We start from the raw sequence: 20,993 nt of genomic DNA on the forward strand, positions 1-20,993 counted from the left end.
ATGCGCAAGACGAAGAAGAAGAAGGAGAAGAAGGAGAAGAAGGGCAAGAAGGGCAAGAAGGAGGCCGTCGCCGAGGACGCGGCGGAGGAGGAGGAGGCGTTCGCGGCGCCGACGGCCGCCGCGGACGCGGACGACGGCCTGACGCTCGAGGAGCGGCGGAAGCGCGAGCGCGGCTCGGCCAAGGTGCGCGTCATCGAGCGGTCCGGCTCCGGCGCCGCGGGCGTGCGCCTCGAGGGGATCAGCGTCGTCTTCAAGAACACGGAGGTCCTCAAGGACGCGACGTGGGGCGTGAACACGGGCGACCGCGTCGGCCTCGTCGGCGCGAACGGCGGCGGCAAGACGACGCAGCTCAAGGTCCTCGCGGGCGAGCTCGAGCCGGCGGGCGGCGACGTCGTCCTGAGCCGCGCGGACGTGAAGATCGCGTACCTGCGGCAGGAGTTCTCGGAGAGCCTCGACCTCGCGCGGACGCTCCGCGAGGAGCTCGCGTCCGTCTTCGTCGAGGAGGCGGCCGTGCTCGCGGACCTCGACGCCATGGAGGCCAAACTCGCCGCGGGCGAGGCGGGCGCGCTCGAGGAGTTCGAGCGGCTCTCGGAGCGCGCGGGCGAGCTCGACGCCTACGCCATCGAGGGCCGCGCGGAGAAGGTCGCGATCCAGATGGGCTTCGGCGACGACGACCTCGACGCGCTCGTCGGGTCCTTCAGCGGCGGCTGGAAGATGCGCGTCGGCCTCGCGAAGGTGCTGCTGGAGAAGCCGGACGTGCTCCTCTTGGACGAGCCGACGAACCACCTGGACCTCGAGTCCGTCGAGTGGCTCGAGGCCTTCCTCCGCGAGCAGACGCTGGCCATGGTCATCGTCTCCCACGACCGCGAGTTCTTAGACCAGGTCTGCTCGCGCATCGTCGACACGGACCAGGGCGTCTGCACGTCCTACGACGGCAACTACTCGAAGTTCCTCAAGGCGAAGCGCGAGCGCCTCAAGCAGTGGGAGGCGGCCTACAAGCGCCAGCAGTCGAAGATCCAGGAGGACCGCAACTTCATCAACAAGAACCGCGCGGGCTCGAAGGCGTCGCAGGCCCAGAGCCGGCAGAAGCAGCTCGACAAGCTCCTCGCGTCCCCGGACGTCGTCGCGCGGCCGCCCCAGGACAAGAAGGGGCTGCGCTTCCGCTTCCCCGAGCCGCCGCGCTGCGGCGTCGACATCCTGTCCTGCGACGACGTCGCGCACGGCTACGGCGACCAACAACTCTTCTCGGGCGTGTCCTTCGAGCTGCGGAAGCGCGACCGCGTCGCCGTGCTCGGCGCGAACGGCGCGGGCAAGAGCACGCTGCTCCGCGTCATCGCGGACCGCGAGGCGAGCCGCGGCGGCGAGGTGGCGAAAGGGTCCGCGAACGTCAAGGCGCACTACTTCGCGCAGAACCAGGCCGACGCGCTCGACCTCTCGAAGACCGTGATCCAGACCATCGAGGACGCGTCGGCTTTGGGTGCCGAGAAGTCCTACAACGAGCTGCGGGCGCTGTTGGGCCAGTTCCTCTTCAAGGGCGACGACGTCCACAAGAAATTGGAGAGTTTGTCCGGCGGCGAGAAGGCGCGCGTCGCGCTCTGCTGCATGATGCTCGTGCCCGCGAACGTGCTCTTCCTCGACGAGCCGACGAACCATCTGGACATCCCCGCCAAGGAGATGCTCGAGGACGCGCTGCGCCACTTCGACGGCACGGTCGTGGTGGTGTCGCACGACCGCTACTTTGTGAGTCAAGTCGCGAACACGATCTTCACGATAGAAAACCGCGCCATGAGCCGCTTCGACGGCGACTACGCCTCCTACATGGACGCGCGCGACGACCTCCGGGACCGCGTCGAGAACCGCTACGTCGCGGGCGGCGCGAAGATCGGCAAGGCGCGCTTCGTCGACCTCGACGCGCTCGCCGCGGACGAGAAGAAGAAGAAGATCGGCGGCAAGCTCCACGGCGGCTCCGGCCGCAAGGACAAGGGCGTCAAGAACGCGAAGCGGATGGCGTAAGGCACTTGCTGCGCCGTGTTAGAAGTTGGTGGAGAATCGCCACATCGAAAGTTTTGGACTGGATTGTTCACTTCGCGCAGCCGAGCTGCACTACGCAAAATCAACTCTACCGGTGCCGTCAGCGTCTTGTGACGTTTCCCACGGATGCCAAGCCTGTCATCATGAGGAAATCGCAATCGCTAGACGAGGACGAGTGCATAAAAATATGAGGAGTTGTCGATCGCTCACAAATCCAAGGCAACCGACTTGCCACGCCAAGCCGGCGACATTCGCGTAGGGTTCGCGGCCGCGCGATCGTCGACCGATCATCGCGCGGATACGCGCCAAATTTCGCTCGACCGGCCGGCGCCGCTTCGCGTCGCGCGAACGCGTCGCGGCTTCGACCGACCGCCGCGCCTCGCAGGCAAAACCATGGGTGATCTCGCGAAGACAGTGGAACTCGTCCAGACTTCGTGGAAGATCGTCCTCGGCGCCGTCGACGCGGAGACGGCCGGCGTCATCCTCTTCCGCCACATTTTCGATATCGCGCCCGAGGCCAAGGGCCTCTTCTCGTTCGCCAAGGGCAAGCAGTCCGACGAGGATTTGTACAACAACCTCTACCTCAAGAAGCACGGCGCGAACGTCGTCATGACCGTGAACACGGCCGTCGAGGGCCTCACGGACCTCGACGCGCTCGTGCCCGTGCTCAAGGGCCTCGGCAAGCGCCACGTCGGCTACGGGGCGCGTCGCCCGCGTCCACGACTGAGCGACCGGCCGCGCGCGACGCCGCGCCGCAGGCAGCCACACACATCGCCTCCACCGCAGGTGCTCCCGCCGCACTACGACGTCGTCGGCCAGGCGTTGATCGCGACGCTCGGCGACGCTCTCGGACCGCAGCTGACGCCGGAGGTCAAGGAGGCCTGGCTCGCCGTCTATGGTATCGTCAAGGACACCATGATCTCGGACCACTACGAGACCAAGGCCTAGGGCGCGGCCGAGCAGGGCAGAGATCTAAAATAAAAAGTAGCGCGCCTGCCGCCTCGGCCGCAAAATAAATCAATAAAAATACCAACAAAAAACCTTGTTTTGAAGACCAGCCACCGAAACATAGCAAAAAAAATCGGCTGGCCTTCGGCCAGCAGGAGGTCTCAGGAGGGCTGGCCTTCGGCCAGCAGAAAAAAAATTTAAAGTAGCGCGCCTTTATGTCGCTACTTGTGGTCGGATCGCTCCCCTGGCCTCGCGAGTCGCGCGGCGCCGACCCCCGGCGACGAAACCGCCGCACAGTGCGCCGTCTCTGTGCCAGACTGTGGCCGTGTTCGGCTGCTCCCTGGGCTGCTCGCAGAGGCTGCCCTGGTCCACTGTCAAGCCATGGGCCCGCCGCCCAGGGCGGCCTTCGCCGCGGGGCTCGCCGCCGGCGGCGTGCTCGTCGCGCTGCTCTTCGCCCGAAAGAAGCGCCGCATCGAGACGCTGTTCACCGACGAGGCCTGCCCGCCCGCCGGCCACTACTCGCAGGCGACGATCTACGACGACACGCTCTACGTGAGCGGCCTCCTCCCCGTGATGCCCGACGGTCGCGACGCGGCGTCCCGCGGCCGCGGCGATGGAGCAACGACGAAACACCAGGCACGAAGCTCGCGGGCAAGAGCTTCGAGGTCCAGGCGACGGCCGCGCTGCAGAACCTGCGCGCGGTGCTCGAGGCGGCCGGCGCGTCGCCGAAGCAGCTCGTGTCGGTCCGGGCCGGCGTCCCGCGGCCGCGACTTTTTGAGAGCTCGGGGGACAAAAACCGGCGCGCGCCGACCCCCGGGGAACGAGACTCGTCGCCGCGGTAGGTCCGCGTCTACATCGCGGACATCGACAACTGGCCCGCGTTCAACGCCATGTACGCGCGCTTCTGCGAGGACCACAAGCCCGCGCGGGCCGTCGTGCCCGTGCCCCACCTGCACTACGGCCTGGCGCTCGAGATCGAGGCGACGGCCGCGCTATAGGCTAAGCGTCAGCGCGGGCTCGGCGCCGTCGGACGACGGCGACCGCGCGCGCGCGCGGAGGCGCGTCCTCGGCCGGCAGACGAGGTCGTCCTTGTCGCGGGGCGCGGCGTCGGCGCGCTCGTAGGCGAGCGTCGCGGGCGGCGCCGCGGGCGCGGGCTTGGCGCGCTTCGGCGCGACGCGCTTCTTTTTGGGCGGCGGCTTCGCGGCCCCCGCGTCGTCGTCGTCGCCGCGGACGTGCGTGATCTTGACGACGGACGACGCGACGCGGCGGAGCTCGTAGCCGCCGTCGCGGAGGACGAGCGCGTAGTCCAGCGCGGACGCGGGCCCGCGCTGGCCCCGGAACGCCGCGGTGCCGCCGGATTCGCTCGCGCGCGTCACGTCGAAGCCGCCGCCGGCCGCGGGCGCGACGACGATGGGCGCGGCCCGGTCCACGTGCGCGGGGACGAAGTTGAAGCTCAGGTGCCGGAGCTCGCCGCCGCGCGCGACCACGGGATAGCGCCGCGGCGGCGCGCGCGGCGCCGCGGCGGCGGCCGTCGGCGGCGCGCCGGCGGCGTCGCCGGCGGCGTCGCCGCCGGCTTGCTTCGCGGGGCACGTGCGCGCGTTGTGGCCGTACTGGCCGCAGATGCGGCAGGTGTGGATGGGTCCCGTGCCCGAGTGGGGCTTCGGCTCCGGCCGCGCGCGCACGAGCGTCGGATTCGTGCACGAGCGCGAATTGTGGCCCTCCTCGCCGCAGTTCGTACAGCGCGGCATGGCGGTCGTTTCGCGTTCGCGCCCGTCCGCTTTTTTTGCGACGGTGCGAAGTGGTGCTGGTCCACAGGGGCTCGAAGCTCGCGACGGCGCGCGAGGATTCGATGAGGCTGAGCGCGCGTCTAGCAGCAGTCAATGCGCGCGCACATCCGCGGAGGCATCAACCCGCCGTCCACTTGCAGGCAACCACAGCTCGCTCGCCGAACGCTGCCGCAGCCTCTCAGCCGCCCGCCGCAGCCTCCGACGCCGCGCCGCGGCCGCCCGCCATGGCCGCGGACCCGGACGTCATCGGCCGGGCCTTCGGCGGCGCGCGCTTCGTCGCTTTGGGCCTCGCGGTCCAGAAGGTCGCGAGCATCGTCCTGAACCAGTGCCTGCTGCGCGTCGCGTCGCCGGAGCTGCTGGGCGTCGCGTCCGTGCGCCTCGAGCTCGTGCTGAACACGATCCTGTTCGTGTCGCGCGAGGGCTTCCGCCTGGCGCTCGCGCGGTCGCCCGCGGCCGTCGCCGACGGCGCCGCGCGGCGCCGCGTGACGAACTGCGCGTACTGCGCGGCCGTCGCCGGCGCGGCGCTCGCGCTCGGCTGCGCGCTGCTCGGCGCGGGCGCCGCCAGGGCCAGCGCGCACCGCGGCGGCGAGGCTTTCTTACTTTATTGCGCGGCGGCGGCGCTGGAGAGCGCGAGCGAGCCGCTCCACGCGCTCGCGCAGGCGCGCCTCGTCGCCGCGCCGCGCGCCGTCGCCGAGCCCGCGGCGACGCTCGCGCGCGGCGCGGCGACGCTCGCGCTGCTGCGGTCGTCGCCGGGCCTCGGCGCCGCGGCCTTTGGCTGGGGCCAGGTCGCCTACGCCGCCGCGCTCGGCGCGTCGCGCGCCGCGGCCTGGGCCCTCGTGGCGCGAAAGACGCCCGAGGCCGCGGCGGACCTTTTGCCGTCGCCGGCCGCGGGCCTCGACGCGCCCTTGGCGCGGGCGGCCCTGGGCTTCACGGCCCAGTCCGTGCTCAAGCACGCGCTCACGGAGTGCGACCGCGTCGCGCTCGCCGTTCTCGCGACCGCGCGCGACGCGGGTCTCTACGCCTTCGCGCAAAACTACGGCGCGATCGTCGCGCGCCTCTTCCTCCAGCCGACGGAGGAGGCCGCGCGGCTGGCCTTCGCGAAGCTCGACACGCGGGGCCGCGACGGCCCGCGCGCCGCGCGGCTGCTGGGGTCGCTGCTGCGCTGCATGGCCTACCTCGGGTTGCTCTTCGCGGCCCTCGGCGCGCCGTTCGCGCCCCTCGCCGTGCGGCTGCTGCGGGGCGCGGGCGCCGACGCTGCGGACCTCGAGCAGTGCGGCGCCGTGCTCGCCGCCTACTGTTCGTACGTGCCGTTCCTCGCTTTGAACGGCGTCGCCGAGGCCTTCGCGCACGCCGCGGGCGGCGCCGCCGAGCTCCGGGCGCTCGCGGCGGCGCACGGCGCGTGCGCGGTCCTCTTCGCGGCGCTCGCGGGGCCCGCGCTCCGCGCCGCGGGCACCGTGGGCCTCGTCTACGCCGCGGCGGCGGCCATGGCCGCGCGGGGGGTGTTCTGCGGCGCGCTCGCGGCGCGGCACCTCGGCCCCGCGCGCGGCGCGCTCGCGGCCGCCGCGGCGCCGGACGCGGGCGCGGTCGCCGCGTTCGCCGCCGCGGGCTTCGCGGCGCGCCGGTCCGGCGCGGCGCTCCTGCGCGCGAGCGGGCCGGCGCACGCGCTCGCCGACGCCGCGCCCCACGTCGGCGTCGGCGTCGCGGGGGGTTTGGTCGTCCTCGCGGGCCTCGCGCGCGACCGCGCCTTCTTCCGCGACGCCGCCCGCCTCCTGCGCGCCAAGGAGGACTAAGGCGAGGGTACTTTTCGACGTTCCCCGGCGGCGTTTGCGGCTAGAAATGGCCGCGCGATGAGGCTCGGGGACCCACGGGTCGTTTCCGGCAACGTGAAGTGCAACCGTGACATTTGATCTGCTCGCCACAAGCAACGATGCTCGCGCCGCGCGACACGCTCTGGTCCACACCCGGCGAGGGCGTCGCCGTGGCCTGCGACCTGCTGCGACTCACCTCTGCGGACACGGTCTACGACGTGGGCTGCGGCGACGGCCGCTTCCTCGTCGAGGCGGCGAAGCGCGGCGCCACCTGCGTCGGCGTCGAGATCGACGCGGCGCGCGCCGCGGAGGCGCGCGCGGCCGTGGAGGCGGCGGGCGTCTCCGACGGGGCCACGGTCGTCGTCGGTAACGGCCTCGAGGTCGACCTGTCCGGCGCGACGGCCGTCTTCCTCTACCTCATCCCGCGGGGTCTGCGATTGATCGCGCCGAGGCTCCTCGAGGTCGCGCGGTCGCGGCCGCTCCGCGTCGTCAGCTACATGGCGCCCCTGCCCGGCGTCGGCCCGCCGGCGAAGAAGGCGACGTGCACGCCCGCGCACCAGCCGAGCGCGGCGTGGCCGCTCTACCTCTACGAGCTCGGGCCGGGCGCCGCCGCCGACGCCGCGGGCGGCGCGCCGCCGACGCCGGACGCCGCAGCGCCGCCGCCGCCGGACGCCGCAACGCCGCCGGAGGAGGCCGCGCCGCCGCCGCCGCCGGACGCCGAAACGCCGCCGCCGGACGCCGCGACGCCGGCGGCGGCCGCGGCGTCGCGGTTCGACGACATCGACGACGAGGACGAGCTCGAGGCGGCCGTCGAGGCCCTAGAGCAGGCCGAGGACGCGGCGGCGCTGGCCGCGGTGCTGGCCAAGAGCGCCCGGGAAGCGTGGGAGGTCGCCGGCGAGGCCGCGGCGGACGCGCTCAACCGCGTCGCGGCGCGGCCGGTCGCGGCCGCGGACGCCGCCGCGGCCGCCGTCGCGGCCGCGCTCGGCGCCTTCGTCGAGGAGCCGTCGGTCGTGGAGGTGCTCCTGAGCTGCGCGCGGCGCCTCGCGCCCGCGGCGCCCGGCGCCATCGCCGCCGCGGCGCCCGCGATACGCGCGGCGCTCGACGAGCATTCGGACGGCGAGGCCACGCTCCAGGAGCAGGGCTGCCTCGCCGTCGAGGCCGTCGCGCTGGCCGGCGCCGCCCACGCCGCGGCCCTCGAAGCCGCGGGGCTCCGCGGCGCCGTCGAGCGGGCCCGGGAGAGCATCACGAACGAGCGGAACAAGTCCTACCCGGACCGCGCGCTCGCCGCGCTCGACGCGGCGGCCGCCGCCGAAAGCGGCTAATCCGCGCCTTCGTAACGGTGGGGGCGTCGCCGCGGGGGGGTCCTGGGTGCTCGGGCTTTGTCGCCGGCGCGCCTCCCGCCGCCCAGCACGGGAAATGGCGGAAGGGGACGGTCGTCGGCACCTTCAAGTTACAGACGCAAGCTCGGCCTAGCGCCCGCGAGCAAGGTTTTTTGGTGTCTTTGTCTGCGAAGTGACTGGTTTGCATTTCCGTGTTTTTTGGCAGCCCAGCACTGGCAGTTGGATTGCATGCCAGCATGGCGGGCAATGATAGTCCGTGTCTCCTGACGACGACCAAGCAGGAAAAATACAAATGGGGTAAGAGCAAGGTTGGAGTGTTGGTCCTCACCGAAGAACAGTTGGCCAAAGAGAACTCCACAGCGAAGAACGACACAGCCGCCGAGGAGAGCAACCAGCAGCAGCCCAAGGTCAGTCGCGTTTTTGGAGAGTTCAAGAGCGCCAATGCGGCGCGGGAAAACTTGCCGCCGCCCCCGCCGGCGAAGCGGCCCTCGGCGGACTCGCCCACGGAAGCGTCGCCGGTCTCATCCGAGATCGCGCCGGACGCGCCGGTCGTCTATCGCGTGCCGTGGCTCAAGATGAAGGAAGTCGCGCCGGGCTGGATCATGCACACGGACAAGAAAACGGGCAGGCCCTTCTATCACCACGCGGGCTCCGGGAAGACGACGTGGGTCAAGCCGCCGGGCTGCATCGACCACGTCAAGCAGGCAGATTTGGATAAAATGGACTTCAGCTACGCGGAAGGAGTCGTGCATCCGGAACGCGCATGCAAGCTGGGCCGGCTCTTTCACGAGAAACTCATCGAACGTGACGAAGAATACCGCGCTCTCAAGGACAAAAATGAGAGTCTAGAAACGCAGATCCGCGAGCTTCACGATAAAAACCAGAAACTGGCCCAGCGCGAAAACCAGAGCTGGCACAAAAGCACTTACAAAAACCTGATCTTTTTGAGCCAGATGAAATGGAGCGAAACGCATCGCGTCCTCTGTGAGTGCAAAGATCGCGCGGCAGAGGTGGAATCAGAGAATATGGAGCTCAAGAAGAAGCTGGAAATGTTCAGTTTCGACTAGCGCGCTCAGCGACGCCCTCAGCGCGCCGCGTTATCAAGGCGAAGGCCGACGCTCTTCAGGGCCCGACTACAGGTCGTTAGAAGCCTGGCGCTCTCCACACCACTTTAACCACGCTAGTCGCTATCGTCGTCGTCGGAGATGCCGAGCGTGTCCATCAGACGCAGCGCCATGTCGGCGGCTCGTTTGCGTCGCTGCGCGTCGCTGAGGTCTTCGGGCCGGGGGCCGCTGTGGATCGCCGCGATGATGTCCCCGATGTCGCCGAGTCCCCCGATGCCGCCGAGATCGTCGTCGTCGTCCTCCTCCTCCTCTTGCGGCGGCGCCGGCGCCGCGGCCGGGCTCGGCGCGGGCTCCGACGCGCGCTCCGGCGCGGGCGCCGCGGCCGGGCTCGGCGCGGGCTCCGACGTGCGCTCCGGCGCCGCGGCGGGCGTCCGCTCCGGCGCTTCGACGGATTTCGGTGCGTCGATGCTCGACCACATGGTCGCCTCGAGGGCCTCGAGCACGCGCGAGCCGACGGCGTCGGCGTTGACGACCTCGACGCTGCGGTCGACGGCCCAGAGGAGGAGCCACTCGGGCATGTGGCTCGCGACGGCGAGGCGCGTCTGGACGTTTGGCCCCTCCATGGCCGCCCACTTCGCCTCGAGGACGTCGCGCGTCCACGCGGCGTCGACGGCGCAGACGAGCGCCTCGACGGGGCCCCGCGCGACGGCGTCCGACGCGGGCCGCGGCAGCGCGACCGTCGTCTCGTAGTACTTGGTCGAGATCACGAGGTCGACGATGTCGCGGTCGCCCGTCGTCGGCGCGTCGCCGCCCGCGCGGAGCGCGAGCGCGTTGAAGCACCGCGTCGCGGCCGCGGGCTCGCCGAAGACGGCGACGACCGGCGCGGAGCGCGACGCGGCCCGCGCCGTCGCCTCCGGCGCGGCGCCCTGCTGGGCCTTCGTCGCCGGCCACGTCGCCTCGGCGAGCGCCTCGAACGCGCGCGGCACGCCGTCCTTGTCGCGCGCGTCGTACCCGAGCGTCGGCCGCTCGACGTCGACGCCCGACACGTACTCGAAGCCTTTGTCGATGGCCCACGCCGCCACGGCCTCGTCGAAGGGCGACCCGCCGACGCCCACGACGAGGCGCACGCAGCAGTCGCAGCGGTCCGCGGCCGCGCACCAGCGGTCCGCCCAGGCCTCGGCGGCGCCGGACACGACGAGCACGACGCCGTGGCAGTTGCTCTCGGGCGGCGTCGCCGCGCCCGCGCTGAGCCGCAGCTCCGCGCGCACGGGACCCCGGTACTTGGTCTCGCCGAGCACCAACGTCGCGCGGGATCCCACGTCCTCCCAGGCGTCGCCGCCCACGGTGCAGGCTTTCTCGCCCTCGCCGGCGACGCGCCGCGCCACGAGGGATTCGTAGGCGAGGAGCGTCGCGGCGAGTTTTGCGCGCTCCACCTCGGGCCCGACGACGCGCACCGACACGACGCTTTCCATGGCGCTCATGCTGCAGCGATGGCGCGCGGCAAAGATGCCTTTCGCCTCTCCCACCTCGCGCAAAGCGGCGAGCAGGCTTCAACACTCATTCAGCAACCAAGAGGTATGCACAGACAACCTTAACCACTGTCATGCTGATCTGAGATGAGTGGTCTGTAAATGGGGTGAGGTAGTGGTGGTGGTGGTGGGGGTGGTACCCCTGGGGCCGCTGGAGACCACTCGAATCCACCGGAATTATGCTTGTTTTGGCTCTATCGACCAGTTTTGATCTCGAGCTTGAGCAAACTGGTGGTTTTGACGCTCGATCATAAATTTCGACCGTGTGGAGGTCATGGCCGAGCAGCCCTCCAGCTGCCGATCGGCCAGAACGGGTGGTTCACAGGCTTCGTTGACCCCATGTTGCAGCTGTTTTGACCACTCATTTTGAGCAAGTCGCGACTCAGGGGTAGTTGGTTAGTGGTGCTTGGTGTCGTGGGGTGGTTCGCTGCCGGCCTCTTGTCAGCAACGGCTTGTTTGACCCTCTCCCCCAGCGCCCTCGCAATGGGCAGCGTCTAATCTTGATGGGCTCCGGTGCCAGCATCCCGGAGCGCCTGTCGCTGGACGATGCCAAGGCGTTGGTGCCGTCGGAGAGCTGGGTGGACGCGTGGGAGCAGACCTACTTCGTCGGTGGCGATGGCGCCGTGGCGGAGCCGAAGACGGTGTCGCGGGCCAAGGCGGAGCGGCTCTGGGCCAAGGCGGAAAGGGGCGTCGCCGCGCTGAGCCAACCGGGCTTCGAACGCTCCGTCGCCGGCCCGCCGGCCTACGAGAGCGATCGCGTGCTGCCGCGGTGCGGCGACGTGGACCCGGGCTCCGGCGTCGGGCCGCTGCGGCCCTTGGAGTTCGAGAGGACGGTCCGCAGGCACCTCGACGCGCACCTCGACGGGACCCGGGAATGGGTCGCGGCGACCTTCGAGGCCTGGTTCCTCGAGTCGGCTCTGGACGAGTCGCGGCTCTTCTGGATCGCCGGAGCCGCGGGGACGGGCAAATCCGTCGCGCTGTCCCTCTTGCTCCGACGCTGCGCGGAGTCGCGTCGATGCGTCGCGTGGCATTTCTGCCACCACGCCGACCCGGCGTCGAGCGCGCCGCCCACGCTCGTGCGGTCCCTCGCGGCCATGCTGTGCCAGCGCGTCGCCGGCTTCGGCGACGCGCTCGCGGCCGGCTTCCGCGAACGACCCGAGGGCGTCGGCGGCGACGCCGACGCCGGCGCCCTCTACGCGTCGCTCGTGGCCGGGCCGCTCCACGCGACGGACGGCGCGGCGGCGGGGTTCTCGGCGCGAAGGCCGGCCGTGATCTTCGTCGACGGCCTCGACGAGCTCGCCGGCGCCGCGCGCCGCGACGTCGTCGCCGCGCGCTCCCGCGTTTCGAACGACGACTCCGCAAAGCGAAACCGCCCTCCTCCCCTCGCAGATGCTGAGCGACCCCGACCTCGAGCTCCCCGACTGGGTGCGGGTCTGCGCGAGCTCGCGCGAGGAGCCGTCGATCGTCCGGGCCTTGAAGCGACGGACGCGGCCGGGCCTCGTCGAGAAGCTCGAGCTGAAGCCCGACGACCCGCGCCACGACGAGGACCTCCGCACGTTCCTCGCCGCCTGCGCGCGCGGCACGGTCGACGATGACCTGAGCCTCGAGGCCGTCGAGCGAGACGCGGAGCGGCGCTTCCCGGGCGTCGCCGTCCGGGGGACGCTCGCGGACCTCGGAGACAACGTCCGCGCGATCAAGCGCGCGTACGCCGACGTCGTGGAGGCCGTGAAACTCCAGCCCGGCTACGACGCGCTCGCGCGACTCGAGGAGCTCCGGCCGACGCTCGTGAGCCAGGTCGCCGCGAGCGTCGACGCGCTCCTCGAGGACGCGGCCCGGGCCCGGACGATCGTCGCCGAGGCCCTCGCCGACGACTGGTCCGAGGGATCCCGGAGGTCCGCCCTGGGAGGCAAGCGCGCCTTCGTCGACCGCGCCGACGACGCCGGGGTCAAGAGCGTGGCCAAAGTCCGGGAGCAGGCCGCCGAGGACTACGACGGCGATTTCGCGCGGCTCTGCGACGTCGCGCGGTTCACACTATGCTTCAAAACGCCCGACCGTCTGCTGTCGGCCCTCGACGCGCTGGGGGACTGGGAGCTCGTCCGCCTCAAGAACCGGTTCGCGAGCCCGACGCCGCTCGGCTACGTCGGCGTCGACGCGTGCTTCCTCGTCCCGCTCCCCGGCCGCGACGGCCCGGGCCACGTCGTCGAGTTCGAGCTCACCCTCGACGGCGTCGACGCCGCCAAGGGCCAGCTTCATTCTCGATACTGCCAATACGAGCCCTTCGTCTCCCGGGTGCTGCCGGAGCGCCTCGCGGGGAGCGCCGCGGCCGCGTTCGTCGCGCGGCGCCTGAGGAACAGCGGGCTCGACGCCGTCGTCGACTGCCTCGCTCGCAAGGCCGGCGGCGTCTTTTCCTACGCGAAGCTCCTCGCGGACCACGTCGACCTCGCCGGCGCGGACCTCGACGACCTCCACGGCCTCCCCGACGGCCTCGACAACATCCACGCGCACCTCGCGACGCTCGCGGATCCCGCGCAGCAGGCGACCCTCCGGAGCGCCCTCCCGCGACCCGAGACCGCGGAGGACGACGGCGCGGAGGAGGAGGAGGAGGGGGTCTATTAAATTGCTTACAGTATCGCCTGCTCGCGCCCGCCCTGGTAGACGTCGTAGATCGCGATGTCGGAGGGCTCGCCGTCCTTCTTCTCCGCGCCGTTCTTCCGCTTGCCTGAACGCGTCTCTAAACGCGCCGCGCCCTCCTTCTCCCGGGAGGCGCCGTTCCTCCGCGTGCCCTTCAATTCGACGCCGTCGTGGAGCGGGTTCGCGGTCGACGCGTCGCCGCCCGACAGCGTCCGGCGGAGCGCCCAGACGGGCCGGAGGCAGCCGAGGAACGTGACGCCCTCGAGCCGCGCCTCGATGCAGGCCTCGACGATCGCCGCGAGGGGCCCGCTCGCGACGGACAAAACCACCATGATGACGCCGAAGCGCCGCGGCGGCCAGCCCGCGCGGACGTCGTCGTCGTCGATGTGCGTCTCCGCGTAGAGCATGATCGTCAGGAAGAGCTGGAGGAAGATGACGCACTGCATCGCCGTCGCGAAGCGGTTCGTGCTGTCGTCGCCGTAGGGCGACAGGTAGGCGTACACCACCGCGAAGGCGAGCGAGAGCATGGACGCCGTGTAGATCTTGCCGATGGACTCGTCGTCGTAGACCACAAGAAAGCCCGTGAGCGAGATGCGCCGGAGGCATTCCGCGACCTCGAAGTACCAGCACCGCGGCGCGTACTCCGAGAAGAGGAACGCGAGGTGCGCGCACGCGGGGTCGATCTCGCGGTGCGACGTGAGGATGTTCTCGCCGAGCGTCGCGAGGCACGCGTCCGCGGCCTCGCGCGTGTTGCCCGGGCTCTCCGGCGACCGGAGCGCGCCGAGCGACGACCGGACGCGCACGTACTCCTCCGCGGCGCCGTAGACCTTCAGGCCCGTCTCGTAGCGCCGGGAGAAGACCGTCGACCGCCGGCGCGCCGAGCTCTTCGACGCGTAGTTTTCGCGGAAGCGGAGCTCCGCGGGCGACTCGGGGCCCTTGCCCCCGACCTGCGCCGAAGAGACCGCGAGGACGTCGTCGCCGCCTTTCAGCACGTTCCGCACGAAGACGTCGTAGTCGCGCGCCGTGACGCGGTCCCGCACGGAGAGCAGGAGCGCGAGGAACACGGCCGGAACCCCGACGGGGTAGATGAAGATGCAGAAGATCGCGTAGACCCGGTGGACCGCGTAGCGCCGCGACCGGCAGGAGACGGCGTAGTCCGCCGCGAGCCAGGACGAGTCCGCCAGCGGCGACCCCGCGGGCTCGCCGCCGAAGTCGTCGTCGCAAAAGAGCCTAAAGCGACGACGCTGGTCGTTTCCCCAGCGAACCATCTCTCGAACCACGGGACGCGGGTTCGCGCGTGCCCAGCACCATGTTGGACACCGTCGTGTACAAGACGTGGACGGTCACGAGCGCGACGAGCGCGACGACCTCGAGGAGCGCCGATCCGTGGCGCCGTTTTAGGAGGTGATAAATCGCGAAGAGCGACGCGAGGAGCGCGACGGGCAGCGCCGTGAAGAGCTCCAGCCGGAACAGGTAGTCCCAGCCCGGCCGGTCGCAGGCCGTGCCCGCGGCCAGGAACGTCGTCGGGTCGAGGCCCAGCACCCGGAGCCGCTTCAGCAGGGACGAGAAGAGCTCCGGGAAGGACACCGCGGCGAACGTCTCCTGGAACGACCCGACGATCTGCAACGTCACGAGCAGGATCTTCAATTTGGGCACGAGCCAGGGCATCCAGCGCGCCGAGATGTCCTCGAAGACGTCCTTCGACCCCGCGAAGCGCCGCCGGAGCCAGGCCAGGACCCAGCGCGCGGCGGCGGCGCCCGCGGCGACGCACGCGGCGACGACGGCGAGCGCGACCCAGAGGCTCCGCGTCTTCCGCGCGGAGCACTTCGCGCACTTCAACGTCGCGCCGTCGAAGTAGTGGTGCCGCTCGCAGCGCGCGCAGCGCGGCCCCGCGTGCTTCCCCGCGCAGGCGCCGGACGGCGCGCGGACGTCGTCCCGGGGCGCCTCGTCGAGGAGATCGACGCTCCGGCAGTAGTTCTCCTTGCAGCGCACGACGTTGAGACTGTCGCGGCGCGACCGCCAGTAGCCCCGGTCCGGCACGAGGCGCCGCCCGCCGGCGCAGGTCGCGTGCTTCGGGCACGCGGCGCACGACTCGGAGGGCGCGAAGCTCACGGAGCCCGCCGCGCAGACGAGGCAGGTGGAGGTGCCGCTCAGCGCGTTCGTCGCGACGTACTCGCCCGCGACGCAGGCCCGGAGGACGACGGCCGCCGCCGCCTCGAGGCGCGGCGCGGCGCCGACGACCTCCGCGCGGAGCGTCAGGGACGCGTTGGGCGCCCGCGTGAGCGTGACGCCCCGGAAGACCGCGCGCCCGGCGACCGTGAAGCCCTTGGAGTCGCCCGTGAGCTCCGCGCCCTCGACGTCGAGCAGCACGGACTCGCCGTCGGACGTCGCGACGACGGACCCGTAGAGGTCGAGCACGCGCGCCTCCACGGACGCGTTGAAGACCACGCCGGACGCCTCGCGGTAGGCCGACCGGACGAAGCCGAGGGCCGTGACGCCCGTCGCGAGGCGGGGGCCGTAGAGGGCGTCGTTGCCGCGCGTTCCCGGCGGCAGCCGCGGCTCGCGCGTGTCGCGGACGTCGTAGAACGCCGCGCCGCCGCCGCCGCGCGGGGCCGCGTTGCCGCGGATTTGGTCGCCGGGGGCCGCGAACATCACGGACGCGTTCGACGCGTTGAGCCCGCCGCCGGAGCCCGACGACGCCTCGTTGCCTTCGACGACCGCGGCGCCGGCGGACGAGAGCGCCGCGCCGCGGACGAGGGCCGCGCCGCCGCCGTCGACGGCGGCAAAGTTCCGGGACAAGCTGCTGTTGCGCAGCTCGAGGGACGAGCCGTCGAGCCAGACGCCGCCGCCGGAGCCGCCCGCGGCGTTGCCGGCGACGACGCTCCCGCGGAGCGCGAGCGTCGCGGCCTCCGCGTGGACGCCGCCGCCGTCGCCGTCGCAGGCGTTGGCCAACACGGCGAGGCCGTCCGCGACGAGATGCGACAACGCGATCGACGCCGCGCCGCCGTCGCCGGCGACCGCCGCGTTCCCGACCAACGAGCAGTTCCGCAGCGTCGCCGACGACCCGCGAAGCGAGAGCGCGGCCGCGCCGAGGCTCGTCGTCGAGAAGACGACGGACGCGTTGACAGCGTCAAGCGTCGAGTCCACGACGTCAATCGCGGCGCCCGTCGCGTCGACCGCGCCGTCGACGGTCACGCCGCGGAGGACGACCTTCGTAAAGTCGGCGAAGATCGCGGCGCCGGCCGTCTTCGAAAACGCGTCGGCGATGCGCACGTCGGCGAGGACGAGCCGCGCGGCGCCGACGGCGGAGACGCAGCAGCAGACGACGTTCGGGAAGTTGATCGTCGCATTCGACAGCGTCAGCGATGCGCCGGTCGTGAGGCCGAAGATCGCCGTCGGCGCCGCGTCGCCGGCGCTGAGGACGCCGTCGATGGCCACGACGGCGGACCGCTCCGCGTAGAGCAAGGCGCCCTCGTGCGTCGCGACGTTCGCCGACGACCGCGCGTCGCGCAGGTCGCAGGTCGCGGACACGGCGCAGTAGAGCACGGCGCCCTGCAACGCCTCGCCGCCGGCGAACGCGACGCCTCTGAGTCGACCGTAGGCGCCGTCGGCGACGTAGATGCCGGCGCCGCCCTCGGCGGAAGAGCCCGCGACGCGCGTCGTCCCGGCCCCGTCGATCGTCCCGTCCGACAAGTGCGCGAAGCCGCCGGTGTACGTCGCCGACGCGCTCGCCGCGAACGCGTCCGCGAGCGATACCGACGCATCGCCCGTGACAAACAAAGCGCCTCCGGCGGACGCGGAGCAGCCGGTCAGCGCGCCGCCCGCGAACTCGACGGCGGCAGCTCCGGCGACGTAGAAGCAGCCGCCCGAGTCGGCCGCGCAGGCGGTGGCGTTCGCGCCGGCGAAGGTCGCCACCGCGCCCTCGTCGAAAAAAGCCGCGCCGCCTTCCTCCGCACTCAGGCCCGCGAGGCCCGCCCGCGAAAAGGTCGCGACCCCGGACTCGACGTGGAAGCCGCCGCCCGACTTGCTCGCGGCCGTCGCCACGACGGTGACGTCCTCGACGGCGAGCGTGGCGGACGTGCTGTGGACGAAGCCGCCGCGCCGCGCGGCCGCGCCGTCGACGACGACGCGCGACAGGGTCACCGCGGGCTCGATCCAGACCCACCAGTAGTAGGCCGGCCCCACGAATCTCAAAACGCCGCCGTTGCCGTTCTGGCCGCCGCCTCTCGCGGCGTGGTCCTCGAAGACGGCGTCGGCGACGGTCGCGAAGGGCCGCGCCGGATAAGCGGCGCACACGTAATACGGCGCCCAATCGAGGAAGCCGCCGTCGTTCGCCGCGGCGTTGCGCGCCGCGCGCACGTTCGCGAGCTTCACGGAGCAGCCCGAGGAGTGGATCGCGCCGCCAGACAGAATGTCGTCCTCGTAGTCGTCCTCTGCGACCGCGGCGTTGCCGACGAAGCGCAACGGCGGGCCCGTCGCGCAGCGCTCGTCGTCCGCGTCGCCGGCGTCGAGCGCCCCGTAGGAGGAGTGATGAACCGCGCCGCCCGCGGTGCCGACGTTTCCGAAGAAGCCCGACCCCGGCCGGATCGCCACGTCGGCCATGTACGCGTGGATCGCGCCGCCGCCGTCGTCGGCCCGGCAGCCCGTGAAGTTCGTGAACCCAACGGCGACGTCGGCAAGGGAGAAGATCGCGCCGCCGAGGCCGCGGGTCACCGTCCACCACTCCCAGAACACCATTCCGTTCGTGTTGGTGTACGTTCCGGCGCTGCAGTTGCGGAACTCGCAGTGCCACGCGCGGACATCGCCGTCGGCGCGGATCGCGCCGCCGCGCGGCTCGTCCTCGCCGGGCTCCGGCTGCGTCACGACGCTGTCGACGACGCGCAGCCGCCGCAGCGTGAGGTCGCCGACGGCCCGGAGCGCGCGGTGGCGGCCCGCGCCGTCGATCGTCTCAAAGCCCGTCGCGCCGCGGAGCACGACGTCGCAGCCGGACCGCACGAGGAGCCCCGCGCCGGTCGACGACGCCGTCGCGCGCACGACGACGCGGCCCGATATCGTCACGTCCGCGCAGGCCTCCGCGTCGAGGATGGCCTTGAGCCCGTCGTAGTCGGAAGCCGTGAAGTTGGCCCGTCCCGCCGGGCACGCCGCCGAGCAGCGCCCGCAGGCCAGCGGGCAGGCCGCGGCGATCTCGTCGGCGTCCGCGGCCGTGTAGAGCGCCGGGTAGTCGGCGGCGTAGGACTCGCAGTCCCAGCGCGCGTGCGCCGCGCAGGCCCGGCCGCGCCGGTCCACGAAGCTGGCGTCGTCGACGCAGCCGCGCGCGACCGCCGCGAGCACGAGCACGAGACTCGCGGCTGCCCGCATGGCTGCAGCTGAGTTTTTCAGTATGGCCGCGCGGAATACAGAGACTCCATCGATTTCAGTATGGCCGCGCGGAATACAGAGACTCCATCGGATAGCTGCCCCAACGCCCAAAACTAAAAAGTTTGCCTTCAAGTTGCAGCAGGAGCCAAAATTACAGCCGCGGGACCTGGGGCTCCGGGAGCACGCCCGGCAGCTCGCCGGCCGCGGCGTCGTCGTCGTCGTCGTCGCGCCGCGCCGCGTGGCGCTGGAGGTCCCGCCGCGCGCGGGCCATGTCGGCGTCGTCCGCGGGGATGCCCGCGGCGATGGCGCCCTCGAGCGCGGCCATGAGGCTCTCGGGCTCGTCGGCGGCCGTGCGCAGGCCGTGGCGCGCCTCGTCGACCTCCCGCTGGCGCAGGGCCGCCGGGTCGGCCGCCGCGCGCGCCGCGGCCGCGCGCTGGCCGTCGGCCTCGTCGAACTCCGGGTCCGCCTGGATGTTGTTGGCGCCGCGCCGCACGAAGGGGTCGAAGCGCACCGTCGACGTGAGGCCCCGCCCGCCGCAGTCCTTGATCACGACGTCCTCGACGACGACGCGCACGTGCGCGGACACGCCGTCGCAGTAGCAGTACTGCACCGTCGACCCGGAGAGCCGGAAGGCGCCGCCGTGCACGAGCACGCCGTCGCGCGCGTGCTCGACGACGGAGCTCTCGAGGGCCACGTCGGCGCCGCGCGTCTCGAGCGCCGCGCCGTTGCCGTTCGAGAGGATGCAGCGGCGGAACGTGACCGCGCCCGCGGTCTCGGCGACGGCCGCGCCGCCCGTCACCAAGATCCGGTCGAGCGACACGCGCGCGCCGGAGACCTTGAGCGCCCTCACCTCCGCGTGGGCGTCGCCGTCGACGACGACGCGGAGCTCGCCCGCGGCGCAGCCGCGCAGCGACGCGGCCTCGTCGTATTTGCGCGGCGCGAGGACGATCAAAGCGCCCGTCGACGACGCCTCGGCCGAGGCGCAGGCCGCGCTGAAGGTCCCGAAGTCCTCGGGCACGCGCAGCGTCGGCGCGTTGGTCCGCGCGAGGGACGCGAGTTCGTCGCGGAGCGCCGTCGCGGCCCGTCGCGCGGCGGCGTCGCCGCCCGCGTCGACGACGGTCTGCGCGTCCGCGAGCGCGTCCTGGATCTTCCCCCGCGCCTTGAGCGCGCGGCACCGCCGGAGCCGCGCCTTCGCGTGGCCCGGGTCGAGGGCGAGCGCGTCGGTGGCGAAGCGCGCGGCCTCCCGGTGGCGGCCGAGGCGCAGGCACGCCTCGGCGCGGTTCGCGTGGAGCGACGGGAGCAGCCCCGCCGGGTCGCCGTGCGCGTCGAGCAGCTCCGCGGCCTCGCCCCAGCGCTTGAGCGCGACGTCGTGGGCCCCGGCGCCGAAGGCGTCGTTGCCCGCGGCCTTGCGCGCCGCCGCGCGCGCCACGGGGTCCAGGTCGTCGTCGCCGCCGAGCCGGCCGACGTAGGCCGCGCGCAGCCCGTCGCGGAGCGCGCGGAGCGAGCACCGCTCCCGCGCGTCCTCGCCGCGGTCGTTGCGATCCCGGAAACCGTCGCGGAGCCGGACGCAGGCCGCCGTGCGCAGGCTCGCGCGCGCGCCCTCGAGGCGCCGCGCGAGCGCCCGGACGACGGCCGCCGGCGCCTTGACCGTCCGCGGCGGCCACTCGTCGCGCGCGTCGCTCGCGACGAGCAGCTGCCGCGCGGCCTCGGCCCGCGGGAGGAACGGGCCGTCGTCGCCGTGGGCGAGGTCGCCGGCCTCCGTCGCCGCGTAGAGCACCTCGATGACGGCGCCATTTCCGCCGCGGCGGCACCGGCCGAGCTCGACGGCGAGGCCGCCGCCGACGGCGCCGCCGTCGAGCGTCTCCTCGACGACGACGAGCCGCGGGAGGTCCGCGGCGACCCACGCGGGCGCCGCGCCGGGGAAGAGCAGGGCGTCTAAAGGCAGCGGGCCGTCGTCGTCGGTCCACGGCTCTAAGTCCTTCGTGTCCCGGTCGCCGCCGCCCAGCACGTCGAGCCGCGGATGGGTTACCGGCGACACCGTGAACGGCGCGCCGCCCCCTAACCCGCTCTTCACGCGCGCGAGCAGCTCCCAGCGCGCGCTCGACGCCGGCGCCTTGACGCGCAGGAACACGGCCATCATCTGCACGCCGAGGCGCCGGTCGTGGCACGCGAAGCGGAACCGCTCGTCCGCGGCGCCGCACAAATCGTGCGTGCGCACGGCCGCGGCCGCGCAGGCCAGCGCCTCGTCGGGCGCGCCGCCGGCGTTGCGCAGCACGGCCTCGGCGATGAGCTCGTCCGGCGACCGCAGGTTCGCGACGAACTCGGCGCCGAAGCGCTTTTCGAGCTCCGCGACGCTCGGCACGCGGTGCTCGTCGGGCTCCATGGCCAGGTCGTCGACGACGGCCGCGAGCGCCGCGTCCTCGTCGTCGTCGAAGGAAAATGCGTCGTCGCCATCGGCGTCGTCCGCGGCGGGCGCGTCCGGGTTCGCGGACTCCAT

General features: G+C 72.2%; 5 protein-coding genes across 5 annotated transcripts; 3 read left to right on the plus strand and 2 right to left on the minus strand.

Annotated features, from left to right (window-relative positions):
- Nucleotides 1-2,013, plus strand: AURANDRAFT_28694 (hypothetical protein; the record flags this gene model as incomplete). Its single annotated transcript, XM_009040204.1, has 1 exon — nucleotides 1-2,013. One exon carries the CDS (start codon nucleotides 1-3, stop codon nucleotides 2,011-2,013), a length of 2,013 nt encoding a protein of 670 aa, XP_009038452.1.
- A 492-nt stretch (nucleotides 2,014-2,505) lies between these two features.
- AURANDRAFT_16330 (hypothetical protein) lies at nucleotides 2,506-2,949 on the plus strand (the record flags this gene model as incomplete). Its single annotated transcript, XM_009040205.1, has 2 exons — nucleotides 2,506-2,721; nucleotides 2,794-2,949. Coding segments are annotated over 2 exons (372 nt in total), but the record flags the coding sequence as incomplete, so codon positions are not given.
- Nucleotides 2,950-3,360: 411 nt separating this feature from the next.
- AURANDRAFT_28780 (hypothetical protein) lies at nucleotides 3,361-3,977 on the plus strand (the record flags this gene model as incomplete). Its single annotated transcript, XM_009040206.1, has 3 exons — nucleotides 3,361-3,562; nucleotides 3,616-3,722; nucleotides 3,822-3,977. The coding sequence occupies 3 exons, from the start codon at nucleotides 3,361-3,363 to the stop codon at nucleotides 3,975-3,977; spliced, it is 465 nt and encodes a 154-aa protein (XP_009038454.1).
- Nucleotides 3,978-9,094: 5,117 nt separating this feature from the next.
- On the minus strand, nucleotides 9,095-10,459 carry AURANDRAFT_65350 (hypothetical protein; the record flags this gene model as incomplete). Its single annotated transcript, XM_009040344.1, has 1 exon — nucleotides 9,095-10,459. One exon carries the CDS (start codon nucleotides 10,457-10,459, stop codon nucleotides 9,095-9,097), a length of 1,365 nt encoding a protein of 454 aa, XP_009038592.1.
- Nucleotides 10,460-13,128: 2,669 nt separating this feature from the next.
- Nucleotides 13,129-20,993, minus strand: AURANDRAFT_65351 (hypothetical protein; the record flags this gene model as incomplete). Its single annotated transcript, XM_009040343.1, has 3 exons — nucleotides 13,129-14,368; nucleotides 14,469-18,428; nucleotides 18,652-20,993. 3 exons carry the CDS (start codon nucleotides 20,991-20,993, stop codon nucleotides 13,129-13,131), a joined length of 7,542 nt encoding a protein of 2,513 aa, XP_009038591.1.

Source organism: Aureococcus anophagefferens (genome assembly GCF_000186865.1).
Source record: "Aureococcus anophagefferens unplaced genomic scaffold AURANscaffold_14, whole genome shotgun sequence".
Taxonomy (NCBI): Eukaryota; class Pelagophyceae; order Pelagomonadales; family Pelagomonadaceae; genus Aureococcus; species Aureococcus anophagefferens.